This window comes from Vitis vinifera, chromosome 6 (assembly GCF_030704535.1).
Source record: "Vitis vinifera cultivar Pinot Noir 40024 chromosome 6, ASM3070453v1".
Classification (NCBI taxonomy): domain Eukaryota; kingdom Viridiplantae; phylum Streptophyta; class Magnoliopsida; order Vitales; family Vitaceae; genus Vitis; species Vitis vinifera.
The window spans coordinates 23,815,350-23,830,827 of NC_081810.1; the positions used below are offsets into that span (position 1 = coordinate 23,815,350).

A 15,478-nucleotide genomic window follows, 5' to 3' on the forward strand; every position below is an offset into this window, starting at 1 on the left:
TTACAAATTTTTCATAAAATCAACAAAAATTTTATTATCAAAAGGGTTTTGATTTTTTTTTCTTTATAAAATAATTCGTCCAACATCTTATTTTTAAAAATATATATAAAAAAAGTGTTTTTTATTTTATTTTATTTTTTTAATTTAGAAAATAAATTTTATAAACAAGTTTCAAGAAAAAAGGACCAAAGGGGGCCGTAAATTTGCTAGTTGTTATTTCCAAATCATAAATATAAATTAAGTCTTATTTGTTTGATTAAAGCAAGAAACATTTTTATACTGCCACCTGTGTGTGCTTTACTGTAGAAGATTACGGAGTTCCCAAACAGCCCCTTACATGTGATACCCAATTCTAAGTCCCAACAAACTCAAACCCGAACGGCCGTGGACTTGCCGGTGGCTCCGCCGGCTTTACCTTCACAACAACCACTGCCCATCTTCTATATGATAGGCACACGCTGATTCCACTCTTGAACAGATGGCGATTGTCTATGCGCTGGTGGCCAGAGGGACCGTGGTGCTTTCTGAGTTCAGCGCCGTCTCCGGCAACACTGGCGCCGTCGCTCGCCGGATTCTTGAGAAGCTGCCTGCCGAGGCCGATTCCAGGCTCTGTTTCTCGCAGGATCGCTACATATTTCACATACTCAGAGCCGATGGACTCGCGTTCCTTTGCATGGCCAACGACACCTTCGGAAGTCTGTAGTCATCGCTTCTTCGTTTTATTTTTTAATTTTTGGTTTTATTATAATTTTTGTTTTGTTCGGTTTTTTGGTTGATCTGGCCCGGGAGCTAGGGTTTTGTGTGTTGATTTTTGGTGATTGTGGCTCTGTTTGGTGGCTAGGGTTTAACGCGTAATTAAAACGAATCTGATGCTTTCTTCTTCATTTCCCTGTTGATCTTATTGTTTACTTGTTTGCTTTTCTGTTCGCGAAGTTTGGCGGTGATGGAAGTGTTTTCCTTTCCTCAAGTACTTCGGTCTGATCAAGAGATTGGTCGAGGTTTGAATTATAATAAACGCAAAACTGTTGAACTTTGAAATGCGGAAGAAGATTGAGTCTTGCTTTTTTGGGTCTCAGAATCATGACTTTTCTTGCTAGTGCAACGAGGATTCGTTTATCTGTGAAACCTTTTTACTGTGTTTTGTGATCATTAGAGATGGAAGTCCTTCTCGATGACAATTTCTTATCTGTGAAACCGTCTTTCAGTGTTTACTCTTTGGGTTTGGAACTTATTTGCTTTCCTTTTTCCCTGTTCTACTTACTCCTACAGTTGACTGGAGAATCAATTGGCAGGTCCAAAACTCTATATAGGAACAATATGGATGTTCATGAGGGAATAATGTGGGTTTTCTATTCCATCACAGATTTATTTCAAATTTTTGTTGGATAGATATTTTTTCCCCTGAAACTGAAATGATCAATTTGTCACTATGGTAGATTTTTTTGGCTCAAGCAGGTTGGCCTCTTATTAGACTGATTTCTTAATCACTCTTTATGTAAACCTAGTTTCCATCATAATTGGTTCTAGAAATTATCAGTTACAAACATTCTTCAAAATTTTTTATATATAAGCCTATTTCCATGTGTACCATGAGGTTTAAGGGAGGTTGCTGTTGGTTCAGAGTTCTGTCCACCTAGAAACCAACTGGAGTCATTTTAAAAAATGAGATTACATAGAATGTAAAATAAGCCGAACCAGAAACTAGTTGGAATGAAGTCTCATTGGTTTGGATCAGGTTCTGCTTAATTTCTAAAAGCATTAATTTAGTTTCTTGAAGTTAAAACAACTCATCATAATTATAAATTATGATAAAATTATTGAAAACTTTACTCCTAAAATTGCATCAAAGGGCTTACATTCAAGCCCAATAAACCAAACCAATCCCTGGGTTCAGGTCAGATCAGGTCAAGCTTTTGTAGGATTGGATTGAAAGAACCAAGTTGTCTCCCTTGTTTTGGTGGCATGAGATGAGTGAGCTTCCAACTAAACTATGCATGGTTTCCCAAGCTATTTATATACATTTTACCTTGAGTTTTTGGTATTCCAAGAAGAGGATGTGGCAGTTAAGCAATCATTTCAAGCCTTTAAGATGGGTCATGAAAGCGGTTGGCCAAGACTTCTTGTGAGTCATGATTTAACCATGACTGCCTTTTTTTCTTCAAGCTACTTAGGCATGCCATGTTGGTCTAAGGTTTTGGCAAAGGGCTTTTTGTGTTCCACAAACACCTCTTCAGTTTGACAGGTAACCAAACTCTCTTTCAACAGACTGAATTCTGTAAAAGACGGTTGAACAGCAATTGTCAGGAAAGGTCCTTGCTGAGTCACACAAGATTCCATGTGCTCCATTAACTCGGGTCAGAGTGTAAGCTTAAAGAAATGCTGAAGAACACATATCCCAAGTGTACATTCTCGGGGGGGGGGGGGGGGGAGGGAGGAATACCTTAGGGAGTTTCTATGTATGAAATATTGTGTCCATGTCAAATTGTGACTCATACCTGCTCATAGATCATTGGTAGATATACTTTTTCGCTATACACTTCCTATGTACTCCATTTTTGATAGGCAAATAAAGTGTGAATGTTATATAGAAAGTGTCAATCGAAATAGTGGATGAAAGTGTATAGGACAATACAACAGGAGCCAAAAGGCACAACCAAAAAGGAGGAAACACAAGAATCCCTCACAAAAGACATTAAGCTAGATCCTTCAGTTGGCCAAACCATGTGCACTGTGACTGGTTGCTTCAGGGTGACTGGTTGCTTCAGGAATCTTAGAAATAAGGCGTCTCAAAGCTTTAGTCAAGTCAATTGCTTTGATCACCTAAGAATCAAATTCATGAGCCTCTCTTATCTTGAGTAGCCCAATATATCACTATTACTAAGTCTCCCTCAACTAAAATATTGTCAATCCATCAAATTCACAAGGGTTATGCCATCACATAAAGCAAGGATCTTGGCCTCCACAATCAATCCCTCTTTGGCAAACTTGGGAAGTCCTTAACCACATCACCCTATGGTCTCTAAATACATCCCCAATCTCAATATATTGTGTATGATCTAAAGAGAGTCCATCAAAATTTAGATTAGGTGACTTGATGTAAGGGTTTACTCAATCAAGGAGGTTTACACTATGCATAACCTCCAAAGACTTTCTGCTGAAAGAGCGAGTGGACCTGTGGACCAAATGGATTAGGGTCTTTGAAATTTTGTTTTTGCTATTCTAATTGTGAAAGTTGCTAAAATTGGTACCTTATTATTTAAATAATGTTTGATCAATCAATATATTGAAAGGTAGATTTTCTTTTTCATTTTTTGATCTTGAAAGTTGCTAAATTGGTATCTTGTTATGAGAAAATATTTGGTCAATCAGCATTCAGATAAAGGCATTAAAAAAATAAGCATGCAATGTCTAACTAAATAAGGTAATTTATTTAATATAATTTGAACAGCCTTCTTATTGAGCCTAATTAGAGCTTGAGTTGAAAACCTTGAACTAGAGGTGAAGTTGTGTTGGGTTGGGTTGTAAGTGGCCTATTCAACTGTTGGGTTAGGCATGAATTGACCCTGAACTTGCATTAATCCTCTTGGGTTGCTACCTCAATCATGTCTTTTATCAAATTTGTATCTTTCTAGCCAATTTGCTCTAAAAAAAAACACAATATATGGCATTTTATTTATTTATTTATCTTTAATTGGTAAATCAAAGCTAAATTAAGAAACCCCTAACATGGTGTAACCTAGGAGCACAGGATGTATTAGTGGATCACTTAAAAGACAATATACGGTGTTTTGTTTTGACAGCTTATTGGCTTTGGAAAGGTTTGAATTACACAGGATTTTATGAATTGAGATCTTAAGTGAAGAAAAATATATTGTTTGAACCAGATGAGAAGACTGAAAAGACACAAAACAATTTTTTTAGCTTTTCTTTTTGGGCAATAGCTGCAACAGTAGTCATAGTTATTAGAGTAAATTCAAGGGGCAATTACTCCCTGGCTGCTTCGTCTCAACTGTCATATCATGGCTCTTGTTCAAGGGGAGTGCCTCATTGATTTTTTATTTTTTTATTGTTTTTTCCTTTTATACTCTTATTCTTGAAATATCTATCTATGTATTAAAATTTTGTATATGCATTAGTTTTCTGTTGGATAATTCTTTTAAACACTTAGAAATATTCTTTTGGTTTTTATTTCTTTTATGTTTAAATTAAGTTTTGGATTATATTTAGTGATATGTGAGTGTGAACTAAATGCATGCATATCCAATTTTACATTATGTTGTATAGTTAACATGCACCCTAGGTTACGCCTCACTTTGCCCAAGTGTTTGCCTTTGGATTGCACCTTGCACCTAGGCCTTAGGATACCTTTGCACCTTAGGTGTGCCTTCCAAAACTATGTTGTTAGTCCATTTAAGAAACATGAGTCATAGGCATGAGATCAAGTAGCTTCCCATTCAGGGGATAATGGGGTTTATGTTTATTTCTTCTTAGAAGCAAGTCAAATATGATATTTTAGGGGATAATTATTGAAAGCTTTACCTTTTTGAAGGAAGATAAAATTATCTTATATTTGAAAATATCCTCAATAGGATTATACAAGATGATTTAAATTTGACATAGTTTATTTCAAATTAATTTACTGGATTCTAGAATCTAGTTATGAAAGTTGAAAGCAATGCTAGGAGCAGGGTCCTTTGGGGTGTGAGCAACGCAGTCCATTTTGGATGATCTGGCTAGATATGTTGAGGGCAGATGGACGCCTATGGGTATCAATATCCTTGAAGTTCTCAGTGCACTGAGCTCGGTCATTTTGGACTAGAGATCAGCCTGCTGATGAGGAGGAGGATTCTGGAGATGCATAGTGGGATCCATCTTCCCCAATAGGGTGCCTGTTTAACATTGATGTTTGTTCCTTGATTATCTGGGCCCAATGGGTATCAATGACCATGGGGGAGTAATGGTTAGAGCTTTTCTGCAAGCATACTGGATAGAGTCTGGTTACAAATGCAGAGATGCTGTTTAAAGGCCTGGTCCAGGCTGTTTCTTTGGGCTGTATGATTTGTTGTGGATGGTGATGCTACTGCAGCTCTTTCCTGGGCAAAGAGGGCCTTGGAAATTGCACTCATTGCTTTGTAGAATTTTTAATATGTGTTCTGGTGTGGTTACTCCTTTTTGAGATACCTTGCTCAGCAAACCTTTTAGCAGATTGTTTGGCTAGGGAGGGAGGCACTAAACTAGAGGACTTCATAGGGGATTTTATGCCTCATTTAAGGGTTGCTCCCCCTTCCCCTCCCTCCCTCTCTCTCCCTTCCTCCTCCCGGTCTTGCTTTACTTTTTTTTTTTAATTGATTTTTATTTTATTTTTTCTATCTGTTGTGTTAGGGTACACTTTTTGGCAGCATTTTCTCTTATTCTGTATGTCTCTTTTGTGAAGGATAGCTTGTCCTTCTTGCACATGTTTTTTTATATACATGTAGAACCTAGCTTCTATTTTTTAAAGAACAGAATGACCAATTGATGAAACTCTCATTCCTTTGTAATCTTTTAGCTTGGGTTAGCTTGCACTTAAGTGAAGGCTCAATGCCTTTGATTTGGTAGAGTGGTGGGGTCTTGTTGAGTGTTAGGGTTTTTTTTGTGCCTTTTTCTTTTGAGGTATTGCTTTAGGTGCCCCTTGTATTTGTCTTGTATACTTTGGTGTATTTTCTTCTTTTACTAATTTATAAATACCAATCTATACCTATATATAAAGAATCCAGCTTTGAATAGAAAATGAAATTGAAACCAGGAGTTTGAGAGCTAGCTGGATTCCTCTCTTTACATCCATGGGGATTCTACCATTATAGTCTAAGTAACATCCCAAACATCACAATTGGGAAAAGAGTGAGCTAGTTTAGAGATATAATTGCCATTCAAGCTAGAATATATGAAAAACACAAGGGAATTTTAACCCATCTTTATAGCTGATATAGCTGCTAGGGTTTTGGTTGTGGAAGGGTATCTAAGGTGGGGCTTCTCCCCTACATATGGTATTGATGGCCTTACATGAAGGTTTCTTGAAAGGGAACATTAATAAAGGCATGTAGAGGCAGATATCTTGAACTACACCTTTTCGGATGGATCTTTCTACCTGGGTATTGATTTTGCTACTGTAACCAATTTTAGTTGTGCTATTATCTTTGTTTTCTAGAATAAACGATTTTGATTGCTTTTGGTTAGAAGGATTTCACATCCTTCTTTGTACTAATTTTATGGAAATGAAATATTTGTTTCTGATGAAAAAAAAAAAAAAAAATGAAACCCTTACTTTTTTTTTTTTTTTTTTGGATGTGCTTAGGGATTGCCTTCCTTAATGCCATTTAAGTGTGTTTTTCTCTCAGTACCTTTGTCTCTTGAACTAATAGAGCATAACATTTGTACTTATTTATTTTGATGTGTAACTCCCACCTCCTCCGCCTTTTTTGTGGTTTGGAATGGCTCACAACCCTATCCCAACCCCTTACCACTTGAATTAAGGCTCAAGGGCCTTTTTATTTATGTATTTTCTTATTTTGAAGGGGTATTTGTACTTTCTGACTTGTCATGCCATGCCTTCATGCAATTTCTTGACTCCTAATTCCTGTACTGTTGTTTCTACAACTATGTGCATCTATTCAGGTCTTTGAATATTTTTTATTGCTTTCCATACTCGTACATGTTTTTCTCTCTGTTTTTTACCCTTTCTGATTTTAAGATGCATGTCTAATGCTTGGCATTTTAATCCAGGGCGGATCCCATTTTCATACCTTGAAGATATTCAGATGAGGTTCATGAAGAACTATGGGAAAGTGGCCCACTATGCTCCTGCATATGCAATGAATGATGAATTTTCAAGGGTTTTACATCAGCAAATGGAATTCTTCTCTAGTAATCCTAGTGCAGATACTCTCAATCGTGTCAGAGGTGAAGTTGGTGAGGCAAGTATCATTTTGTCATTGTGGGGGTTTGTGCATGATTTATGTGTATATGTGCAGGAGATGACCTAATGCAACACTTGTGTACATTTCTCACTTGTTACATTATCTTGAAGTTTGTTCTTTTTCTTTTTGTTAATACTTAATATTTTTATGGCCATGATGTTGTGCTGACGACAACTAAAAATTGACATTCAGATACGCACCATCATGGTAGAAAACATTGAGAAGATACTGGAGAGAGGTGATAGGATTGAACTTCTTGTTGACAAAACTGCAACAATGCAAGACAGTTCTTTTCACTTCAAGAAGCAGTCTAAGCGCTTGCGCCGAGCTCTTTGGATGAAAAATGCCAAGCTCTTGTGAGTTCCTCCTTTCTACTGCCTCCTATCACTAAGTTTATGAAAGTTGTTTTCACTTTTCATGGAGATTTCTAAATATCTTAAAGCATGTTTCATTGAACTGGGATACTGAATCCAATGATATTATAATTAGAGACCTGGCAAATCACATGCTTTGCACCCATCAAAAGTATGCCAAAACCGGCTTGTCACCAAATTCTATTGTATAGCCAAATGAATCTCAACTAATTAGGCTTATCTTTAAATAAAAGTAGGAGTGACAGTTATGCTTGGAAAATGTGAATGTTCTTCCATGTGATGATAGTGACTAAGTAACAGAAAGGTTGTTGTAAGATTAACTGATGAAAGAGTCTGCGTAAATTCATCAAAATGATGGGTGAACCATCCCTAAATAGCACTAGAGGCTACACATGCAAAAAATATGAACAGCAGTGGGTGTGGATTTTAGCCATTCCTTATGTTTATAGTTATCATCATGGGCTGTTCGAAGATTTAATATAGACATCTATCACACAATAGTGGAACAATTTCTTTCTATTCCTTGAGATAGAGGAAATAATTCATGTGAAAAAGTATCTTGATTGGGTTGTTTTAGTTCTAGTTTTAAGAATGGAATTATTGAAAAAGACATTATGGTCATCATATTAACACCAACTCATTGGGGTGGGACTGCCATCATATTTATCACCAAAGTATTCTCACCACTGACATAATTATAACCTTCACCCTATGGCATCATTGCTACTACTGCCTCAATTAGGCATCATCACTACCCTTGTGGTGCCAGTTTGAGCTTTCTCCAATCCTATCATCTTTATTAATATTGTGACCTTACATGAAACTATTTGCATTACATAGATACTACCAAATCACCACCTGCTCACCCACCCACCCACCCACCCACCCACCACCACCACCACCACCACCACCACCACCACCTGATATTTTATCAGATACCCCATTTCTCTCAACTTGATTATTCATCTCAAACTAAGAGGGCGTTTGTTTTTTTCAACTTTTTGCTGGAAGCAATTTGCTTTCAGACTTTAGGTTGTTTGTTTTTCTACTTTTTCACGATTTATTATAAACTTTTTGCTGAATAGAAAAAACCAAAATATTTGGCTTTTTCTAAATGGAAAAAGTGACATGTCGGTTTTTTTTACTTTTTAATTTTTAATAGAAATAAAATATTAAAAAAAAAACTACCTAATAATTACACACTATTAAGCATTAAAGTTCTATTTAGAATTAAGTAAAAAAAACAAACACCAACTAATTCTTCAATCAAACACAACAGCATGATTACTATTACAATTTTATATGTTCCTCCATAAGCACATGCAGTTGCTTTTTCTTGATTTTTTTTTTTTTGTAACAACAGAGCCTCTTGATGTGGAGATGCATAAAGTGTCTTCCTTCAGTACTTCCCAGTCTTGCATCATGCAAGAGGTCCTTAGCTTTCAACACAGTGTCATCCTCAACGTCTGGCCTAGAAACCAGTTATCTGATCCATAATACCAGGCTGGATCAGAGGGTTTTTGTCTAGGCCATTAATAAAATTTATTGATTTTCTGAAAGTAGTCCTAGATTGTAACTTAATCCCTTTATTAAATATATGTAGTTTGAAGTGATCGCATATTGATCAATCATTCATGTTTCACAAATATTCTAAAATTGCAAATATTTCCCAAATCATATATAAAATTTCTGGTTTTTCCTATGCATTATACTTTTTCCCAACATTTGCTCCCTCCCCTCCTGAAAATTATTTCTATAGTTTCATGATATTTTTTTTTCTTTAATATGAAGTATTTATAAGAAAAACTAGTGCCAGATCCTGATTTGTGGTTCATGAAGATGAGAAACCGGCCATTTGTATTGTCACTCGGTCAGCCACTAAGCTAAACTATTGCTGACCTTGAGTTTTGTTCTGCCAATCAACAAATATCAGTATATCTGTTTTCATTTTGCTGCTCTTTTTAGGTTGGGTTTGCATATGATTAGACATGCTAAAAGCTGTTGCCGTTAGTTTGAAATATAAAATTCAATAAATTCTTTGGTAAAGCTGGCTTATTTTGTGTCTTAAGAGCAAGAAACACCTAGTTTACCTGTCCTCTGCTTATCCACAAATAGAATTTTGATACTGTTACATCCTGTAAATGAAAATGGATATTAACTTGTGACATCTGTCCATTATTTTTTTTCACGTAACAATGACATTCTGTAGTGATGATGGATTTTCTTTCTTCATCAGCTATATGCTTTTAAAATCTATTAGTTTTGGAATCGCTTGCTACTCGAAGATGCTTGAAGTTTTTAGTAAAATGCCAAAGACCATCCATATTTCATTCCTAGAGGCCTGAGCTTTTCTTCCCTTTCATGGCAGGGCCTTGTTGACATGCTTGATTGTTGTGCTGCTGTACATTATAATTGCCGCTTGTTGTGGAGGCATCACTCTTCCTTCCTGCAGATCTTAACTTGCGGATTTAGGTATACTGAAGTTCCTTGAAGGTATGGAATAGATGGCTTTCTGAAGAAGTATTTATGTTGGGGAGAAGAGCCAATCTGTCTCATCATTCAGATTTTTTGCGTTGTCAATGAATATGTAATGTGTATGGAAATATATAGCATATTTATCTTTGCAAGTTCTGGAAATAGGTCTATCGGTTTTTTGTCACAATTAATGCACCTTCCATTTGTGAGCTTTCCTTTTTCTTTTCTTTTTTCTGTTCTTTTTTTCTTTTTTACCCTGGAACACCAATAATTTCTGTTGCATTGTTAGTGGATCATCTTTGTTCTCTGTAAATGCCTGGATTTTTATAATATTCTACCATTTATTGTCAAAGCTCATAATTGTGCTTTTGGTCATTCTGTAACATCATCTGCCTTATTTGACTCTCTGGTCTGATTAAATATTATCTGTTTCAGTTTTTGGTAGGAGTATTTATTATCATTATCTTCTAGTTTTATGCTGTTTTTACTGCATTTGTGGTTGAAATTTGAATCATATTGGGCATGATATAATTTCCTGAAATTTATACAAACATGTCTTTCAGAGCATGGTCATAAATTTTCCAAATCTTTTCGAGATTACAGGTTTTGACTTTTGAGAGCCACTACTGAGAACACAATCTACAGTTTGTATTTGGTAAATTTGATATTTTGATGGGATTTTAGTGGCTTTATCTTGGGGGATCACCACTCTTTGACGGCCCCTGTTATTAGCTTCTTGGCTTAATTGGGCAGGATCTCTCTCTAGCTTAGCTGACATCCTTTGGTTAATTTCGTAATTGGCCACTCCTTGATGCAGTCACTGGGCCAAACTGCATCTGGTCAGACCATCTTAAGTAAATCTTCTGTCATTCTTTGCCCTGATAATTATATCTAATTCTGCCAACATTAATGGAGGTTTGGGTTAATTTCTGTATTTTGTTTCTTGGGAAAAATGTTTTACAAATCCCCTTTATAACTCTTTTCTTTTGGTTTTTTGTGTGTTTTTTTTCTTCCTCAAAATATGGTAAAACGAGGTGAAAGGGTCGTGTAGATGAACAAAATTAGCCTAATTTTACTAGGCTGTCTCCCAGGCAGCTGGAAATGATGCTAAGATCCACCAAAGCGTCCCCCGCGCTTCACGTTCCATATTTGCGCTCGTTTGCGTTGTCAAAACCTCTGAACTTGGAACAAAGGACGGACAAAAGCAGACGCATGCACTACCTTTAACAATAATAGGGTGAAGCTCCAGTGAGGTCAAGGACGTGTCACCATTGAATATCAACAAAGCCTATAACTTTGCCTACCCCACTACAGCTGGGCCGCCCATTTTTAAGCACTACTGATAAGACAAGAGTCCATATTATTTAAAGTATGTTCTTGCCTTGTATTGTTGGGTGGGACAGGCCCAGGATAGGGGCATCGTTTTTAACATTTTTGTATGATTTTCGTAGTAAGAGAAAGTAGAAACAAGACAAAGACAGTGGTAGAGCATCATTTGCTTTTGCCATAGGCTCAGATGCCTCTTGTCTCCATATTTTCAGCTCTCAAAACTGATTCTGCTGATCCCACTTCTTAGAACTCTCTTCTTTGTTCAACTACTCAGATGGGAACGCTACTCTGGCCACCACCACCTCCTCCTCCTCCGTCTGTGATCTCGGTTTCTGGGAGACGATCTTTGTCCACCTTTCCATCCTGCCTTCCGGAAAACCGTTACAGTCGGGGGAAAGTTTGTAGCAATATTCAAAGTAGCAAGTTTGATAGTTTCCTTGACCTAAAACCAGAATCAGAGGCTGAGTTATTGGATTTTGATCTCCGGTGGCTTGATTCCTCATGTAAGTCTTGCTTAGATGTGATTATCATTGGTGCTGGCCCTGCTGGGCTGCGTCTAGCTGAGCAAGTATCACGCTATGGAATTCATGTGTGTTGTATTGACCCCTCCCCGTTGTCCATGTGGCCCAACAACTACGGAGTGTGGGTTGATGAGTTTGAGGGGTTGGGACTTGAAGATTGTTTGGATAAAACATGGCCCATGACTTGTGTTCGTATAGATGACCACAGAACCAAGTATTTGGACCGCGCCTATGGACGGGTTAGTAGGAAACGCTTGAAGATGAAATTACTTGAGATCTGTGCTGCTTATGGAGTCCAATTCCATAAGGCCAAGGTTTGGAAAGTGGAGCACCAGGAGTTCGAATCTCTGGTTGAGTGTGACGATGGGAGCAAGCTGAGGGCAAATTTAGTTGTGGATGCCAGCGGTTTTGCTAGCACTTTTATAGAGTATGATAAGCCAAGGAACCATGGCTATCAGATTGCTCATGGTATTCTAGCTGAAGTTGATAGTCACCCATTTGATTTGGATAAGATGCTCCTCATGGACTGGAGAGATTCCCATTTAGGTAACGAGCCTTATATACGTGCTGGTAATTCGAGCCTCCCGACCTTTCTGTATGCAATGCCATTTAACTCAAACTTGATATTCTTAGAAGAGACTTCCTTAGTCAGCCGGCCAATGTTGTCGTATAAGGAAGTTAAGAGAAGGATGGTTGCGAGACTCAGGCATCTGGGTATTCGAGTGAGGAGGGTAATTGAAGACGAGAAGTGTTTGATCCCCATGGGAGGCCCCCTCCCCCAGATTCCTCAAAGTGTAATGGCAATTGGTGGGACCGCTGGTCTGGTCCACCCCTCTACTGGGTACATGGTGGCTAAGACCATGGCCCTGGCCCCAGTCCTGGCTGAAACAATTCGGGAATGCCTAGGCTCTTCCAGGATGATCAGAGGTAAGCCACTTCATCACAGAGTCTGGAATGGCTTGTGGCCTAGCGAGAGGAGGTTTACCAGAGAATTCTACTCTTTTGGGATGGAGACTCTTTTGAAGCTGGATTTGAATGGCACCAGGGGTTTCTTTGACGCTTTCTTTGATTTGGATCCTTACTACTGGCAAGGGTTTCTCTCCTCTAGGTTGTCTCCTAGAGAGCTAGCTTTGCTGAGCTTATCCCTGTTCGGGCGAGCCTCAAATCCATCCAGGTTTGACATCATTACAAAATGCCCTGCTCCTTTGGTTAAAATGATGGGTAAGTTGGCATTCGAAACTATTTGATGATGGGATACAATGGAAAAAATAATTCCAAGTTCTGTTTTTATGATATTTGTGCATATAGTGAAATCCAGTTGATTGATGCATGTGGCTTGGCCGGAAGGCTTCTCTCTCAATTGAAGAGCATATGTTTTGTTAGTTCTGTCCAAGCCTTTATTTCAATAATGATATTGGCAATCAATGTTTCATAATGATAATAATAATAATGATTATTCCAAGTTGAATTGTAACGGCCCCATTGAAAAGATTTTGAATGAGCCTTATGCCATCTGAGAATGGTTAATAACAGTAACATATATTACTAGGGTTTGAGTCTCTGAAGATTGAGGGCAGTGCCATTCATTAAAAAAATAATAAAAAATAAATAAATAAATAAAGAAATAAAATTGTCCTACCAATTAGATAGAATAAGTTGCAAATGGTAAGCAAAAAATGTAATCACTACCCAATGCCTTTGAATTCCTTTATTAATATTTCAAGCCCTTGTTACAAGAAAAAACATTGCTTCAAAAAAGAGAGAGAACACATACAAAAGATGATGTGACATAAGCGCCTTTCTTAAGCTCATTTCAAGGGTGGTAGGGGACAAAGACAAATAGATTGTAGTGGGCAATCAGACTTAAAACGTTAATGATTCATAAGGCCTAGAGGACCGAATCCATATATTGCATGTCTGCTTGAAGGGCGAGGGGATGGTGGTGTGGAGACCGGAGGTGGTCGATAAGTTGGTGTTGGTAGACGAGATGGTGGACTCGATGGGGGTGGACGAGGTGGGGAGGGTGTGGGGGTTGGCGGTGGTCTATAAGTGGGTGGTGGACTCAAGGGAGGTGGACGAGGTAGGGAGGGTGTGGGGGTTGGTGGTGGTCTATAAGTGGGTGGTGGACTCAAAGGAGGTGGACGAGGTAGGGAGGGTGTGGGGGTTGGAGGTGGTCTATAAGCGGGTGGTGGACGAGGTAGGGAGGGTGTGGGGGTTGGTGGTGGTCTATAAGTGGGTGGTGGACTCAAAGGAGGTGTACGAGGAGGGGAGGGTGTAGGGGTTGGTGGTGGTGGTGGTTTATAAATGGGTGGTGGACTCAAGGGAGGTGTACGAGGTGGGGATGGTGTAGGGATTGGTGGTGGAGGCGTTTTAACAGGTGGTGGACTCGATGGAGGAGTGCGAGGAGGGGAGGGTGTGGGGGTTGGTGGTGGTTTATAAATGGGTGGTGGACTCGAGGGAGGTGTACGAGGTGGGGAGGGTGTAGGGGTTGGTGGTGGAGGCGTTTTAACAGGTGGTGGACTCGATGGAGGAGTGTGAGGAGGGGAGGGTGTGGGGGTTGGTGGTGGTTTATAAATGGGTGGTGGACTCGAGGGAGGTGTACGAGGTGGGGAGGGTGTAGGGGTTGGTGGTGGAGGTGTTTTAACAGGTGGTGGACTCGATGGAGGAGTGCGAGGAGGGGAGGGTGTGGGGGTTGGTGGACTCGAGGGAGGTGTACGAGGTGGGGAGGGTGTAGGGGTTGGTGGTGGAGGCGTTTTAACAGGTGGTGGACTCGATGGAGGAGTGCGAGGAGGAGAGGGTGTGGGGGTTGGTGGACTCGGGGGAGGTGTACGAGGTGGGGAGGGTGTGGGGGTTGGTGGTGGCTTAAAAGTTGGTGGTGGAGGTGTTTTAACAGGTGGTGGACTAGATGGAGGAGTGTGAGGAGGGGAGGGTGTGGGGGTTGGTGGTGGTTTATAAATGGGTGGTGGACTCGAGGGAGGTGTACGAGGTGGGGAGGGTGTAGGGGTTGGTGGTGGCTTAAAAGTTGGTGGTGGAGGCGTTTTAACAGGTGGTGGACTCGATGGAGGAGTGCGAGGTGGGGAAGGGGTAGGGGTTGGTGGTGGCTTAAAGGTTGGCGATGGAGGTGTTTGAGCTGGCGGGGGCTTAGGGTGGTAGTTATGGTGATGGGGAGGAGTTGATGGTGATGGATATAACAAAAGAGACCTTGGTTGAAGAGGCAAATGTTGAAGCTCTAGTGATGCTGAAGCAAATGAACCATGGCTAGTAGCCATGGAAGCTACATTAACCTCTCTTGCAACGCCATTTTTAAGCAAAACACTAGATAAAACCACTAGATAAAATAGTAGTAAGCATGACTTGGAGGAAGTCTCTTCAAGTGTCATGATAAATGTAGGAAGGCAGTAAAGTGATGAGTGATGAGAAGAAGAGCAATGAAGAAAGATCAAGCAAAGCTAGCTTGTACCAAGATTGGTATGAATATCTCAAGGGGTGGCCCTTATATATATATATTCATGGGTGATGACTTCTTCTTCAGCTTTAGGTGGGCTTACTATTCTACAGTTTTTCATGCCACCATTCAAGGCTTATACTTTGTAGGTGTCTAATTTGACTTGATAATCTAATTCCAAAATATCCCCAACTCCATTGCAATGTGGTAGAGGGTGGTTCATCAAATTCTAATAATTATTATTAAAATTATTATAAACCCATTTTGAGTTTTATCGTATTCAATAGCTTTTATTTTTTGGCATTTTATGAATAAAACAAACTTTCAAAGAGACAAGTGGCACTTTTTCATGTCATAGAGAAAAAGTAGCACCCTCTC

General features: G+C 39.1%; 3 protein-coding genes across 3 annotated transcripts; 2 read left to right on the forward strand and 1 right to left on the reverse strand.

Moving 5' to 3' along the window:
* The first annotated feature begins 263 nt into the window (after window positions 1–263).
* LOC100241605 (vesicle-associated membrane protein 714) lies at window positions 264–10,157 on the forward strand. Its single transcript, XM_002273925.4, has 4 exons — window positions 264–695; window positions 6,763–6,953; window positions 7,149–7,312; window positions 9,699–10,157. The coding sequence occupies exons 1-4, from the start codon at window positions 479–481 to the stop codon at window positions 9,787–9,789; spliced, it is 663 nt and encodes a 220-aa protein (XP_002273961.1). The 5' UTR covers window positions 264–478; the 3' UTR covers window positions 9,790–10,157.
* A 1,251-nt stretch (window positions 10,158–11,408) lies between these two features.
* Window positions 11,409–12,902, forward strand: LOC100246737 (capsanthin/capsorubin synthase, chromoplast). The gene is given in 1 exon segment (NM_001317132.1): window positions 11,409–12,902. A coding segment is annotated over 1 exon segment (1,494 nt).
* Window positions 12,903–13,298: 396 nt separating this feature from the next.
* On the reverse strand, window positions 13,299–15,186 carry LOC104879729 (proline-rich extensin-like protein EPR1). Its single transcript, XM_010653567.3, has one exon. The coding sequence runs from the start codon at window positions 15,033–15,035 to the stop codon at window positions 13,527–13,529; it is 1,509 nt and encodes a 502-aa protein (XP_010651869.2). The 5' UTR covers window positions 15,036–15,186; the 3' UTR covers window positions 13,299–13,526.
* Between the last annotated feature and the right edge of the window lie 292 nt (window positions 15,187–15,478).